Source organism: Tiliqua scincoides, chromosome 16 (assembly GCF_035046505.1).
Source record: "Tiliqua scincoides isolate rTilSci1 chromosome 16, rTilSci1.hap2, whole genome shotgun sequence".
Classification (NCBI taxonomy): Eukaryota; Metazoa; Chordata; class Lepidosauria; order Squamata; family Scincidae; genus Tiliqua; species Tiliqua scincoides.
The window spans coordinates 990,349-1,003,676 of record NC_089836.1 but is presented as its reverse complement, the minus strand read 5'-3'; the positions used below and the strand labels follow the sequence as shown (position 1 = coordinate 1,003,676).

The window sequence follows — 13,328 nt, the reverse complement described above, 5'->3', positions numbered from 1 at the left end:
CTAGAAGTGCAGATGGTGAAACGGAAGGGAGGACAGGGCCAGCTGTAGGAGATGGTGGCCCTCTTAAGAAGCATCTTCGCAGCGAGGACAGCCTTGGGTTTTGTTTGAGTTTCATTAAGAAGGGGAGGAATTTTCTTGCTGGGTTGGACTAAAGCTTGGAAGGATTTTTACCTTCTGAGAAGGGGCAACTGAGAGCGACATAAAATGGAGGGCACGCTTTTGTGGGTGGTCTAATTACGGCCCAATCCCGTTGAGCTGCTGTGCCCAAAATAGACCCCCCCAGCCCACTTCGTAAACCGCGAGGGCCTCACCCTGCAGCCACCTCCACCAAAAGTAGAAGGAAAAAGCCATCTTTACAGGCCTCTTCCTGAAAGAGGGCCTCTGCAGGAAGCATGCTCCGTAGGGTGGGGTTACCACTGAGAAGGCCCTGCATCTGGGAAGCCAAGGCACCTGGAGCAAGGAGCCGGGTGGCGGCTGGAGCCTGCAGGAAGGTTCTTCTGCTGCTCTAAATGGGCTCATCTTTCAAGGACCTTGACTTTTCGTCTGGCTGTTCTCCGGAAGTGTCTGCCGGGCAAGGCTTTGATTGATGAGGACAGTGATTCATTGGGGGGAATAGCAGTTTGGTTCTTGCCTGGGATGTGAAATTGCTTAGTGACCCCAGGCAAGCCGCTTCCCCCTCAGCCCCTCCAGCTGCAATATTTTTATTTATTTACTTACTGGTTTTTGTGGGGGTGAACCTGATTTAGGAACATCAGCCCTGCTGGATCAGGACAAGAGCCCACCTAGTCCAGCTTCCTCATAGTGGCCCACTAGAGGCCCCTGGAAGCACACGAGACAACAAGATCCTGGACCCATTCCCTTGCACCTGGCACTCAGAGATCGGCTGCCTCTAAAGCCTGGTGTGTACAAATGTCATGAGTTGTCGACTATGATGAACTTTTCCTCCATCAGTCTATCCACTCCCCCGTTCAAAGGCAGCTAGTGATGTGCCTTTGAACCGCCACATCCTGTGGCAAGGAGTCCCACAGCTCGCCCTGTTCAGACTTGCCTAGCAAGGTTGTCGTAAGGACAATATCCAAGCCCTTGTGAAGTGCTTTGCTATTCCGCTGTTTAGAGTAGTTCTGCCAAAGCTTGGTTAGCTAGCAGGAGACCCACCAGCCAGGAAAATGCTTTAGACCAGGGGTGCCCAAACCCCGGCCCGGGGGCCACTTGTGGCCCTCGGGGGCTCCCAATCAGGCCCTCAGGGAGCCCCCAGTCTCCAATGAGTCTCTGGCCCTCCAGAGACTTGCTGGAGCCTGTGCTGGCCCAATGCAACTGCTCTCAGTATGAGGACAACTGTTTGACTCTTGCCTGAGCTGTGGGACGAGAGCTCCCTCCACTATTTGCTGTTTCACATCTTTGATGCAGCAGTGGCAGCAAAGGAAAGGCTGGCCTTGCTTAGTGCAAGGCCTTTTATAGGCCTTGAGCTACTGCAAGACCTTCATTCGTTCATATAATTTCCAGCTCTAATATTCATTTATGTAAATTTATTCAGATTTTAATGCAAATTAATTCTTTTTTTTCCCCCGGCCCCTGACACAGTGTTAGAGAGATGATGTGGCCCTCCTGCCCAAAAGTTTGGACACTCCTGCTTTAGACAGTGTGCCTGGGATCAAGCAACGGGAAGGGAACAATCTCTGTCATCCCCTGGTTGTGACCTTGTGTGCGACTTTGGCCTGATGCAATAAGACTGTTCTCATGTTCTTGGCATCCACTGGGTTTGAGAGGAGCCATATTTATCTTCATGAACGTTTAGTTGCTTTGGCTACTTTGTGCTGAGTCAGGTCTTTGGTAGCTGCCAAGTTCTGAGTCATTGGATGCCACTTTCTGCCGAGTCAGGCTCTTGGTGGCTACCCCATGAAGCTGACTCAGATGATGTGATGAGTCAGGTCTTTGGTCTGCGCAGCCCAGGACACTCTGCTCTGAGCACCAGGGGAATTCCAGGCTGCCTTGAGGTCCTCTTAACTGGAGATGCACACAAAGAACTGGGGAACCAGAGGGGACATGATCACGTTCTTCAAATACCTGAAGGGGCTATCCTAAGAAACAGGGAACAGATTTGTTCTCAGCTGCCTCTGAGAGTAGAACTAGACCCAAACTGCAAGCAGGGAGATTCTAGTGGGGCATCAGGAAGACATTCTTGGTGGTGTGGGGTGGTTCAGTAGTGGAACAGATTGCCAGGGAGAAGGTGGATTCTCCCTCACTGGAGACCCTTCAAGCAGAGGTGCAACAGGCTGGAGACGGTCTAGGTCTGGGAGGATTTCCTGCTAGAAGCAGGGGGTTTGACTAGATGACCTTGTGGGTGCCTTCTGAGTCTGTGATTCCATATGCAAAGCATTTGCTATGTCGCTAAGCTTTAGATCCTCCCCCAATGGCCGTGTCCCGGATTTCAGGTTACAAGAGGGCACACCCCCAGAGGGCCCTGGTGCCCGCTGTGGGAGGTGACCTTGGCTGCTGGAAGCTTAGGGCATGGAGCTAAGGTGGGTGATCTGAGGGTCAGTGCGGAAACCTGAAGTTACAGGCTGGAGTGTGTGGCTTCGTGGCTGCCTCGCTCATTTTGTTTAATTGCCTTGGTTATTACTGATGGATTTTATTGTTGTGATATTTTAACATTGTGTTTATGTCGTGATCCACAAGGGTGGGAAGGTAGGTTGGACATGCTAAACAAACAGAGCAAGCTGGGAACCGGACCCCTTCCAAGTTCTAACTGCGCCCCGATCCAAGACCATGCAACTAGGCCAGCTTACCCTCCTCCTGAAGAGACCTTTTAGTGGCAAGGCCTTGGACAGCCAGGTGAACCCTGGAAGCTGATCTACTTTCCTCAATGCTCTGGGGTTGAAAAAGGGCTGTTGGGGTCCAGATAGCGAGTGTGGGGTCTGCAGGGGCCACACTCTGGCTGGCTCATAAGGGCAGTGGTCTTCCTTCCTCTCCAGGATGGGCCCCTTTTGGAGTCCAGATGTGACCAGGTTTTTTTTTTTTTTACTCAGTTCCTTCTTGATCTGTGGAACTCCTTGCCACAGGATGCGGTGACAACATCTGGCTTAGATGCTTTTAAAAGGGGGGTTGGACAAATTTCTAGAGGAAAGGTCCATCATACGTTACAAGCTGTGATGTAGATGTAGGCAACCTTAGTTGCAGGCGAGTGGCACCAGGAAGCAGGTCCTTTCCTGTCTTATCTGCCGGCTGAAGAATCTGGTAGGCCACTGGGAGATGCAAGAAGCTGGACTAGATGCCCCCCTCATTCAGAGCCCCCTTCCCTTTCCTCCATAACTTGCTTAGCTTGGGTAATGTTCTTTCCCCGGGTGAGGTTCACCCAGTGGTTAGAACCCAAGACCTGTTCTTCACCAAGGGTTGGGTGAGGTCCCAAAATGGCTTAGCTGACCACGTTTCTTTTCCTCCCTCTGTTTGCAGATGTGGACATTCTTCAGCGACTGGGCCTGGTGGGTCCGAGGCCGCCTGCCCCGGGGGCGTCGTCGCGCTTCGTTCCTCAGGGGGTCATCCCGTTCAAGTCCGGGGTCATCTTCACCCAGCGGGCGCGGATCGAGGTCCCCGTCCGGGCGGTCCTGCCGGCGGCCTTTGGGACAGACTTGACCCTGGTGCTGAGCTTGTGCTCGCACCGCGTCAACAGCGCCTTTTTGTTCACCGTGAAAAGCAAGAAGAAGAAGCTGCAGCTGGGGCTCCAGTTTGTCCCCGGAAGGGTCATCGTCTACGTGGGCCACAAACACTCTGTCTACTTTGATTACGACGTCCATGACGGGCAGTGGCACAACCTGGCCGTGGACATCCGCGGGCGCGTGGTCACGCTGCTGACGTCGTGCGGGAAGCAGCGAGTCCACGCGGATTTGCACCTGAAGAAGGATGAGGTGCTGGACCCGGAAGGGTCTTTCCTCCTAGGGAAGCTCAACCAACACTCGGTGCAGTTTGAAGGTGCCCTGTGCCAATTTGATATTTATCCTTCCGCCAAGGCAGCTCACAATTACTGTCAATACCTGAAGAAGCAGTGCCGGCACGCGGACACGTACCGGCCGAACCTCCCGCCCCTCCTCCCGCTTCTGCCCAAAGATCCAGGAGCTTCTGAAAAGACTCCACCACGCTTGGACTTGTCCCTCCGGGACCTGAACAACCTGACCATTCCGTCGCCGTTCTCCAAAGCCACCGCATCTCCAAAGACCAGGAGGTTGGTGTCGGCGTCCACTGCTGTTATGCCATCTAAGCCGACCGCCCCGTCGCCAGGCACCAAAGCGGCAAAGACCACTGTGGCCCCCTCTCCTGTCCCGCCGAACATTGAATTGCAGTTGTTGGTCCACACGCCTCCTCGAACCACCACAGCCGGCCCCTGGTTTCCCAAAAAAACTCCCTGGACCACCACCGTAGCCCCCGGAGCGTCTCGTTCGGAGAAGCCACGGTTGTCCACAGTCAGAAGCGTTCGGCCCAGCTCCCCAAGCAAAGCACCAAGTCCCTCTGGCGTCACGCAGAAGAAGACGGCGGAGAAAGAGACCAAAAAGCCGACCGGCCAAAGCAGAACCGACAAACCCTCTCGAGTGGCCAGCACCATAGATCCGGTGGTGAAGCTCCCCAAGGATTCACCCAGCAGTCTCCAGCTGGTAACGCCGAAACGCAAGGTGGAGAGCGTGACTAGGAGTCCTGTCCCAAAGAAATCTGTATCCTTACCAGCCCTGAAGAAACCGGGTCCTACGATTGTAGCTCTACCATACCCTAAACTGGGTCTTGGAGTTGTTTATCCTGTCATCGGAGCATATGTGCGAACCATCAATGTCACAACGCCGGCGGCCACGGATGGGTACCAGGTGTTCGACTCTATCGGGCCCACTCTCTTTCCGTTCGTTGTGGGGCTTCCCGGACCCAAAGGAGACCAGGGACCTTTGGTAAGTCAGACATTTCCCAGTGCAAAAAAGGCATCCAAGGATGTCCTCATCCTGTCCCGACTCCTTTCCTGTCGACAAAACGGACCTGATATTTTAAATGGCCTGTGTGAACGACGGATTGTGTGGCAAAACTGTTCCTTTCTGGGCCATTCAGATGACCAGAATGAGTGTGCACAACTGAGTGTGTGAAAGTGTTCTAAGAATGTTGCCCTGCATGCAGAAAACTAGCACATCAGGGAGGGAAGGCTAAATAAGAATCGCTTTTCCTGATCATTTTCTGATCAAATTAATTACGGAGTTTGATTAGTGGAACTTTCCTTCCTGTAAAAGTAATTACATTCTTAGAATGTGTTCTAAGAATGTTGCCCTGCATGTAGAAAACTAGCACGTCAGGGAGGGAAGTCTACAGGGCTCAACAAGAATCGCTCTCCCTGATCGTTTTCTGAGGATCAAATTAATTACGGGGTTTGATTAGTGGAACTTTCCTTCCTGTAAAAGTAATTACTGAAGGAGCGTGGGTTCGATTGGGGGATTTAGCATGGAGTGAAGGTAGGAAGGGGGTCCAACCCAGGGCCGGCTCGTCTGGGAGATCAACTGAAGCTGTTGCATCAGGCAACAGACTGGTAGAGGGCACATATCTCTGTCCATCTTGCTTCTACAGCTCCTCCTCCTTTCACTCCCTGGAATGGAAAACAAAGAGGGGGTCAGAGAGGAAGAGGAAGGTCTTAGGCCAGCCCTTGTCCAACCTTCTCCCCCCCCACCTGAGCCAGAGTTAAATCTCTTCCTGAGCTGCAATGAACTGTTTTGGTTAAGGATGCTGGCAACAAACTCCACTGCGCACAAATACGTTACCAGTACAATAAAATCCCAGCGCTTGTGGGATGTGAAATGGCAGTGTTCATGTTCATTAATGTGTTTGTGGAACAGACACAATGAGCCTGGTTCGGGGACTGGGCTTCTTGGTGGACACTGACACCTCTAGCAATTCTTGACAGCTCTAGCAATTCTTGCTGGCAGAATACTTGATGGCCTGTTCCAGAGAGCAACTGTTGGGTCAAGAGAGAGACAAGGGGGTGAGAACATAAGAACAGCCCCACTGGATCAGGCCTTAGGCCCATCTAGTCCAGCTTCCTGTATCTCACTGCGGCCCACCAAATGCCCCAGGGAGCACACCAGATAACAAGAGACCTGCAAGGCTTCCTGGGAATTGTAGTTAAGAACATAAGAACAGCCCCACTGGATCAGGCCACAGGCCTATCTAGTCCAGCTTCCTGTATCTCACAGCGGCCCACCAAATGCCCCAGGGAGCACACCAGATAACAAGAGACCTGCATCCTGGTGTAGCAGGAACGGGTGCTAGAACATCCTGCTGGATTAGGCCGAAGGCCAGCTTCCTGTATCTTACAGTAGCCCCCTACATGCCTCGGGGAGTGCACAAGGCAGCAAGATACCTGCATCCTGTCACCACTCCCTCACACATGGCAATCTGCGGTAGCCCTGCTTCTAAAACCAGGAGGTTGCACATGGCTATCATGGCTTATAACCTGTGACGGACTTTTCATATAGAAGTTTGTCGAATTCCCTTTGAACGGCATCCAGGCCAGGCTCCATCACCACATCCTGTGGCAAGGAGTTCCACAGACCAACCACACGCTGAGTAAAGAAATATTTCCTTTGGTCTGTTCTGACACTCGCGACGCTTAATTTTAGCGGATGTCTCTAGGTTCGGGTGTCTTGTGAGCGGGAAAAGAACATCCCTCCATCCATCCCTCCATCTATCCATCCATCCATCCCTGCATAATTTTGTACGTCTTAATCATGTCCCCTAGAACACTGGGCAGGTAAATAGGAACAGGTGACGAAAGATGGGTTGATATGGCTCCCTCCTTGTGCCTGTTTGGCAACCCCTTTTGTAAACCAGTCTGCAGAAGAAGCCTTCTGTGAAATGCTTCATCTGCACTGTGTGGTTTTTGTCTTGCGCTTGCAGAGAAATGCGTTCTCCGTGTGTTCTCTTCTGGGCTTAGCAAAATGAGTTGAGCTTCTGTTTAAGCAGCTGACAGCTTGTTAAACCCTCCTTAAAACAACTTCGGTGCTTGGGAGTTTTGTGGTATCCCTGGCTTTATTGCGGCAGAATGAATAGCTTTGCCAGGGGGCTTCCTTGCCTGCCAGATTCTTGCTGGGTTGAAGCTGCTCGATGGAAGAAGCCAATGAGGGGTCTGATTTCAAACCTCCCACCCCTCCCTGGAAGGTGACTCTATCCCTAAGGCAAGTATAGTGCTTAAAAATGTCAGGATCTAGATGTCCTTGTGGATCACAAGCTAAACATGAGCTAGTGGTGTGACGCTACAGCAAAAAAGTTGAATGCAATACTGAGCTGCCTTAACAGAACCATAGAGACCATGAAAAGTAAGTGTTCTTCTCTGGTGTGCACTTGGCCATGCTTGGAATATGGCATCCAACTCTGGGCACCACGTTTTGAGAAGAGCATTGACAAGCTGGAATGGGTTCAAGAGATGGCCAGGGGTCTGGAAACCATGAAGAATGGTTCCAACAGGTTGATATGGGTCAAGAAGACATTCAGGCAGCCTTGAAGAAGGGCTGCCCCATGGGAGCAAGGGAGGACTCGTTCTCTGTGGCTCCTGAGCTGAGGGCTAGAACCAATGGGTTGGTACTACAGGCAAGTCAGTTGAGACTGGACAGGAATTTTTTCACTGAAAAGAGCTGTCTGGTAATTGTGGGATTTTCCTCATTGGATGGCCGTCTGTCAGGGATGTGGTCACAGCTGCCTGTGTGGAAGAGGGGACTGGACTAGATGATCTCCAAGGTCCCACTTGAACAGTCTGTGTTCTTCTCTGTGGGTTCCAAAGACTTTTTTGCTTTGTCTCGACAAGACGAGTGAGGTGCAAAGGTTTTACCCCCGGTGACGGTGGTCAGATATAGCAGTGATTTTCAACCGTTGTGTTGCGGCACATTGGTGTGCCGTGAACGTTGCTCGGGTGTGCCGTGGGAGCTTGGGGGAGGGTCATTTATTAGTAGGGCCATTGGGGGTTGTGAGCCCCTTGCCAGCAGCATGGCGTATCTTGTCCAAAAACCGACGGTGTGCCTTGACGGTTTGAGCCCCTTCTCCGTGTGCCGTGAGATGGAAAAGGTGGACAATCGCTGCTAAGGGAGCGTTTCCTGTTACAGGCAGGGGGTTAGACTAGATGACCTCGTGGATCCCTTCCCACTCTACGATACTCAGTGGGGAGGCTAAATGAAGGGGGCAGTGTCTTTCTTTCTTTCCCCACCTTGGCACCATTGCTGCTGCTCACATTTGCTACACTGGCTGCCGGTTCTGTTCCGGGCCCAATTCAAGGTACTAGTTTTCACTTTTAAAGCCTTTTACGGCTCGGGGCCGGGGTATTTGAGGGACCGCCTCCTTCCCTACAATCCTGCCTGTGTTCTTAGATCATCTGGGGGGGGGCCCTTTTGACTGTGCTGCCACTAAGATGTGAGAGGGGCAGCGGCCAGGAAGAGGGCCTTCTCGGTGGTGGCCCCCAAACTGTGGAATACCTCTTAGAACTGAGAACTGCTCCCTCGTTGCTAACGTTTCGGCGTGGACTGAAGACCTTTTTATTTCAAAAAGCTTTTAATTGTTGACAGGCTGGCTGGCGTTCTTGCTTTTTATATGAAAATCCACGTGGTTGGTTTGTTTTTAGATTTTTTAGTTATTGTAAATTGTTTTTAACGTTGTGTTTTTAAAGTGTTGTGAGCCGCCTTGTGTGCCCGTTGGGCAAAAAGACGGGGTATAAATTAATAAAATAAATAATAATGATAATAATTTGCCCCATCTTCTCTGGGATGTTAGGGAGATCTCCAAGTGGACTCAATGGATACTGTGGGACACCGTCTGGGAATAACAGAGCGTTTTTAGGAGAGGCCCGGTGGAGGTTTCTCCACCATCTGAGTTTGGCTGTGTCTTGGGGCAAGGAGAATAGCACAGCAGAACCGCCCCTCCCGCTCAAACCACTGAGGTCCTGATCCCCTGGCTGCAAGGCCTGCACAATGCGGGGACTGCAAAAAGTTAGAGTTGCGTTTGGAGCCTGGTCTCCTTGACCCCGTGTTTGCGGGTGTGTGTGTCTTTTTCTCCGTGCAGCACTTGGTTGCAAAGGGCCCGGGGCTGGAGAACGAGGTGACATCTTGAGAAATGGAACTTCTCATGGGCGAGGCAGCCAGCAAATCCGTCTTCAGAACGCAGACACTGAGAATAAATAGCTCTCCGCTTGAGTAACTGCTCTGGTGCCGGCAGCCCATTCTGCAGAGGCTGGGCACACAGCCCCAGTCCTTCCCATCTCACATGTCCTTATCTCCGCCAGCCCGGCTTGCTTTGATCCAGCAAATTGCAGGTTGGCAGCTTGCGCCCTTCAATGCGCTGGGCTGCCCCAGCTGTTGGTCTGCAAACCGCAGATTTCCAACTAGGAGCCGTCGGAGGGTGCGATGGAAAGGGGGTGAGGCAGAGGAGAGAGGAGACATTGGCATGGCATTGGTCCAAGTGTTTTGGGAACGGGTGGGGAGTCCAAACTTGGCATCCCTGGGCAAGCGGCTTTCTGTCTCAGTGTGGTGTCAGTGTGACTTTGAAGTGGTGTACGAGGGGAGAAAGAACATATTAAGTCATTAAGTACAGTGGGGTCCTCCTTATGCATTTGCTTGGCGTCCATGGATTTCCAGCCCGACTGGAGATGACACGGATTAAACCTAAAACCTTTAGTGAGCCAGGCATATCCTCTAACACAGAGCTATTCTCCTGTCCCCAGGATACACAAAGCTGCTGTTTCCTGGGATGCCCCCTTGATCCGTGTCGCTGGGCACTGACTGGCAGCGTGGTTTCAGAGAGGGGTATATCCCAGGTCTACCTGGAGATGCTACCAGGGTCTGAACTGGGAGCAGGGATTCTGCTGACAAAGCAGCCCCTGTTTCACTGTCTACTCTGTCTTCCGGGGTTTGTCCTCTAAAGCAGGGGCGTCCCAAGTTTTTGACAGGAGGGCCACATCATCTCTCTGATGCTGTGTCAGGAGCCAGGGGAAGAAAAGAATTAATTTACATTTAAAATTTGAATAAATTTGCATAAGTTTGCATAAATGAATATATTACTTGTATGAATGAATGAAGGTCTTGCAGTAGCTCAAGGCCAATAAAAGGCCTTGCATAAAGCAAGGCTGGCCTTTTCTTTGCTGCCGCTACTGCATCACAGACGTGAAACAACAAGCAGTGGAGGGAGCCCTCAACCCACAGCTCATGAGAGAAGTCAAACAGTCACCCTCACGCTGAGAGCACTTGCGTCGGGCCAGTGTGGGCGCCAACAAATCTCTGGAGGGTCAGAGGCTCATTGGAGACTGGGGGTTCCCTAAGGGCCACATTGAGAAGCCTCGAGGGCCACATGTGGCCCCAGGGCCGGGGTTTGGGCACCCCTGCTCTAAAGGGTAGTAGGAGAGGATGGCAGAGACGACTTGGGTTGCTTTTTAGAGGTGCCCCAGAACTTGGTGTGAGGTTGGAGGCAAGACTCGGTTCTGCCTCACCCCGATTGCAATGAGGAGCAGGGTTTATGGCAACCACATATTTTGGGGGGGCTGACAAAGGCCAAGCTAAATTTCTGGTCCACTGCTTAGGATCTTAACAGTTTCATTGGTCAACGAGGAGCTGTGAGCCTGGGAATACCGGGTGCTGTAGGCTTATACCATGATCTGGGAAGCTAAGCAGGGTCAGGCCTGGTTCGTACTTGGATGGGAGACCGCCTGGGAATACCGGGTGCTGTAGGCTTATACCATGATCTGGGAAGCTAAGCAGGGTCAGGCCTGGTTAGTACTTGGATGCGAGACCACCTGGGAATACCGGGTGCTGTAGGCTTCTACCATGATCTGGGAAGCTAAGCAGGGTCAGGCCTGGTTCGTACTTGGATGGGAGACCGCCTGGGAATACCGGGTGCTGTAGGCTTATACCATGATCTCGGAAGCTAAGCAGGGTCAGGCCTGGTTCGTACTTGGATGGGAGACCGCCTGGGAATCCCGGGTGCTGTAGGCTTCTACCATGATCTGGGAAGCTAAGCAGGGTCAGGCCTGGTTAGTACTTGGATGGGAGACCGCCTGGGAATACCGGGTGCTGTAGGCTTCTACCATCATCTGGGAAGCTAAGCAGGGTCAGGCCTGGTTCGTACTTGGATGGGAGACCGCCTGGGAATACCGGGTGCTGTAGGCTTCTACCATGATCTGGGAAGCTAAGCAGGGTCAGGCCTGGTTAGTACTTGGATGGGAGACCGCCTGGGAATACCGGGTGCTGTAGGCTTCTACCATGATCTGGGAAGCTAAGCAGGGTCAGGCCTGGTTCGTACTTGGATGGGAGACCGCCTGGGAATCCCGGGTGCTGTAGGCTTCTACCATGATCTGGGAAGCTAAGCAGGGTCAGGCCTGGTTAGTACTTGGATGGGAGACCGCCTGGGAATACCGGGGGCTGTAGGCTTATACCATGATCTGGGAAGCTAAGCAGGGTCAGGCCTGGTTCGTACTTGGATGGGAGACCGCCTGGGAATACCGGGGGCTGTAGGCTTATACCATGATCTGGGAAGCTAAGCAGGGTCAGGCCTGGTTAGTACTTGGATGGGAAACCGCCTGGGAGTACTGGGTGCTGGAGGCTTATACCATAGTCCTTCGAGACTGAAGGTCGCCAACCAACCACATTTGGCAACAATTCAGCACTCCAGTGTAGAGCCCCCTTAGGCGCGGGGCTCAACTGGGAATAACTGGTCCAACTGGCTTAAAGCCGGCCCTGTTCACGTACTAAAGATAAACACTATGATCGACACTTGCCTCTCAGACAGCCCTATCTTGTGCTGAAACAGGCAGGCCAGGAGGCCTGCGCTGTATCTGGCGCAAGATAGGGGCCGGAAGTGACTCAGCTGGAGGTAAGGGGAAACTCTTCCCCTAACCCCTGAGTAAGCTACTGCAGCTCCATTGGGTCTCCTCGGACTTGTGCCACCTTCCACCCCAGACCCTTGCATTGGCCGAGCTTGGCTGACACAAGCCTCCCCGCCTGAGTTGGCGCTGAGGTTGGATTTGGTCTCCAAGGGCTGGAGCCCATCCCTGCAGCAGCCCAGCCGAGTCTATGCAAGGGCGAGTTTGGATTGCGCCTTTAGAATTTTATGAGGACTCTGTGACGTCACAGAAGTTCATCCAATGGGCTGTCAGCACCCCATAAGGTGACAGGAACCTTACTTACTTACTTACTTACTTACTTACTTACTTTCTTTCTTTCTTTCTTTCTTTCTTTCTTTCTTTCTTTCTTTCTTTCTTTCTTTCTTTCTTTCTTTCTTTCTTTCTTTCTTTCTTTCTTTCTTTCTTTCTTTCTTTCTTTCTTTCGGTGGTGTTACTGTTTGTCCTTCTGCATGTATGACCTTCTAGATTTCTTTCCTGCTCCAGGCCGGCCTGATTCCTCTGATTAGAAACACGGAGTCCGTTCTGGACAGGGCAGGCATCTGTTCAGGATATTTCCTAGAGACAGAAGGAAATTTTGTCATCGCAGTGGGAATCGGGAGTCTTTTTTTGCTAACCCTTGCAGAGGGAAAGGATGAGAAGCTGCTGTGAATATGGAAAGTTACTTTTGTCTTTTATTTTCTTCTTGGCATGGCCTGGAACTTGGAGGTTGCCAAACCAGGTTGCGGCTGTGTGTCCTGGCAGCAGAAAAAGAGAGAGAGCCGCTGCTAATGTCAGCATCTCTCCCCGTTCTCCCCCCCCTGGCTCTTGCGCTCTTTGGGATTTTGACTAGGGAAGATGAACATTTTCCCACCTCGAACTCAGCAGGCATGACTGCCCTGATACTGCTTACTCTCCCTTGCCCTTTCTTTGACACTTAATCCAGTCCCAATGATTTGGTACTACTGAATCCATGTCCCTGCTCAGGCGTTAAGTTCTTATCCCCTGGGGGCTGGGGATAAGAACAGGCCCTGAGTTTGGCTGTACTTGTCATAAGAGGCGACTAAACAGCCACCGGGTAGATGGGACTCATCAGCCTGGGAAGGCAGCTCATCTGAGAGAAGGAAAACTCTGATCCCAAACCTCCACTGCCTTGTGGCTACATCCAGTTATGGAAAAGGCTTCAGGAGTCCACCTCCAGGCAAAATCCGGAGCCGGAGTCCCTGAGGCAGTTCATGGCTGAACACAGTCACGTTCTGGCAACTCCTGCGACGCCGCTGGAACCAACCGTATTGGCCTCTGCCTTTCCATTGGACCATTTCAGCGACGTGGAGAGGGGGGATTTGCTGCATGGGTAACAGTCTATCCTCCATACCTACTTTACCCAGGCTTCACGCACTGGAGAGGACACTGTTCCAGAACCACCATTCAGAGCGTGACACCATAGTCTTCCGAGACTGAA

At 52.1% G+C, this 13,328-nt stretch overlaps 2 protein-coding genes across 2 annotated transcripts in view; one reads left to right on the top strand and one right to left on the bottom strand.

The window, feature by feature from the left end:
• NOTCH1 (notch receptor 1) overlaps positions 1-13,328 on the bottom strand; it is a 787,535-nt gene that overhangs the window by 347,197 nt on the left and 427,010 nt on the right. The window lies entirely within an intron of this gene.
• COL27A1 (collagen type XXVII alpha 1 chain) overlaps positions 2,411-13,328 on the top strand; it is a 108,007-nt gene continuing 97,089 nt past the window's right edge. Inside the window, 2 exon segments of the mRNA XM_066610850.1 lie at positions 2,411-2,480; positions 3,451-4,879. Coding sequence (XP_066466947.1) covers positions 2,411-2,480; positions 3,451-4,879 — 1,499 coding nt within the window.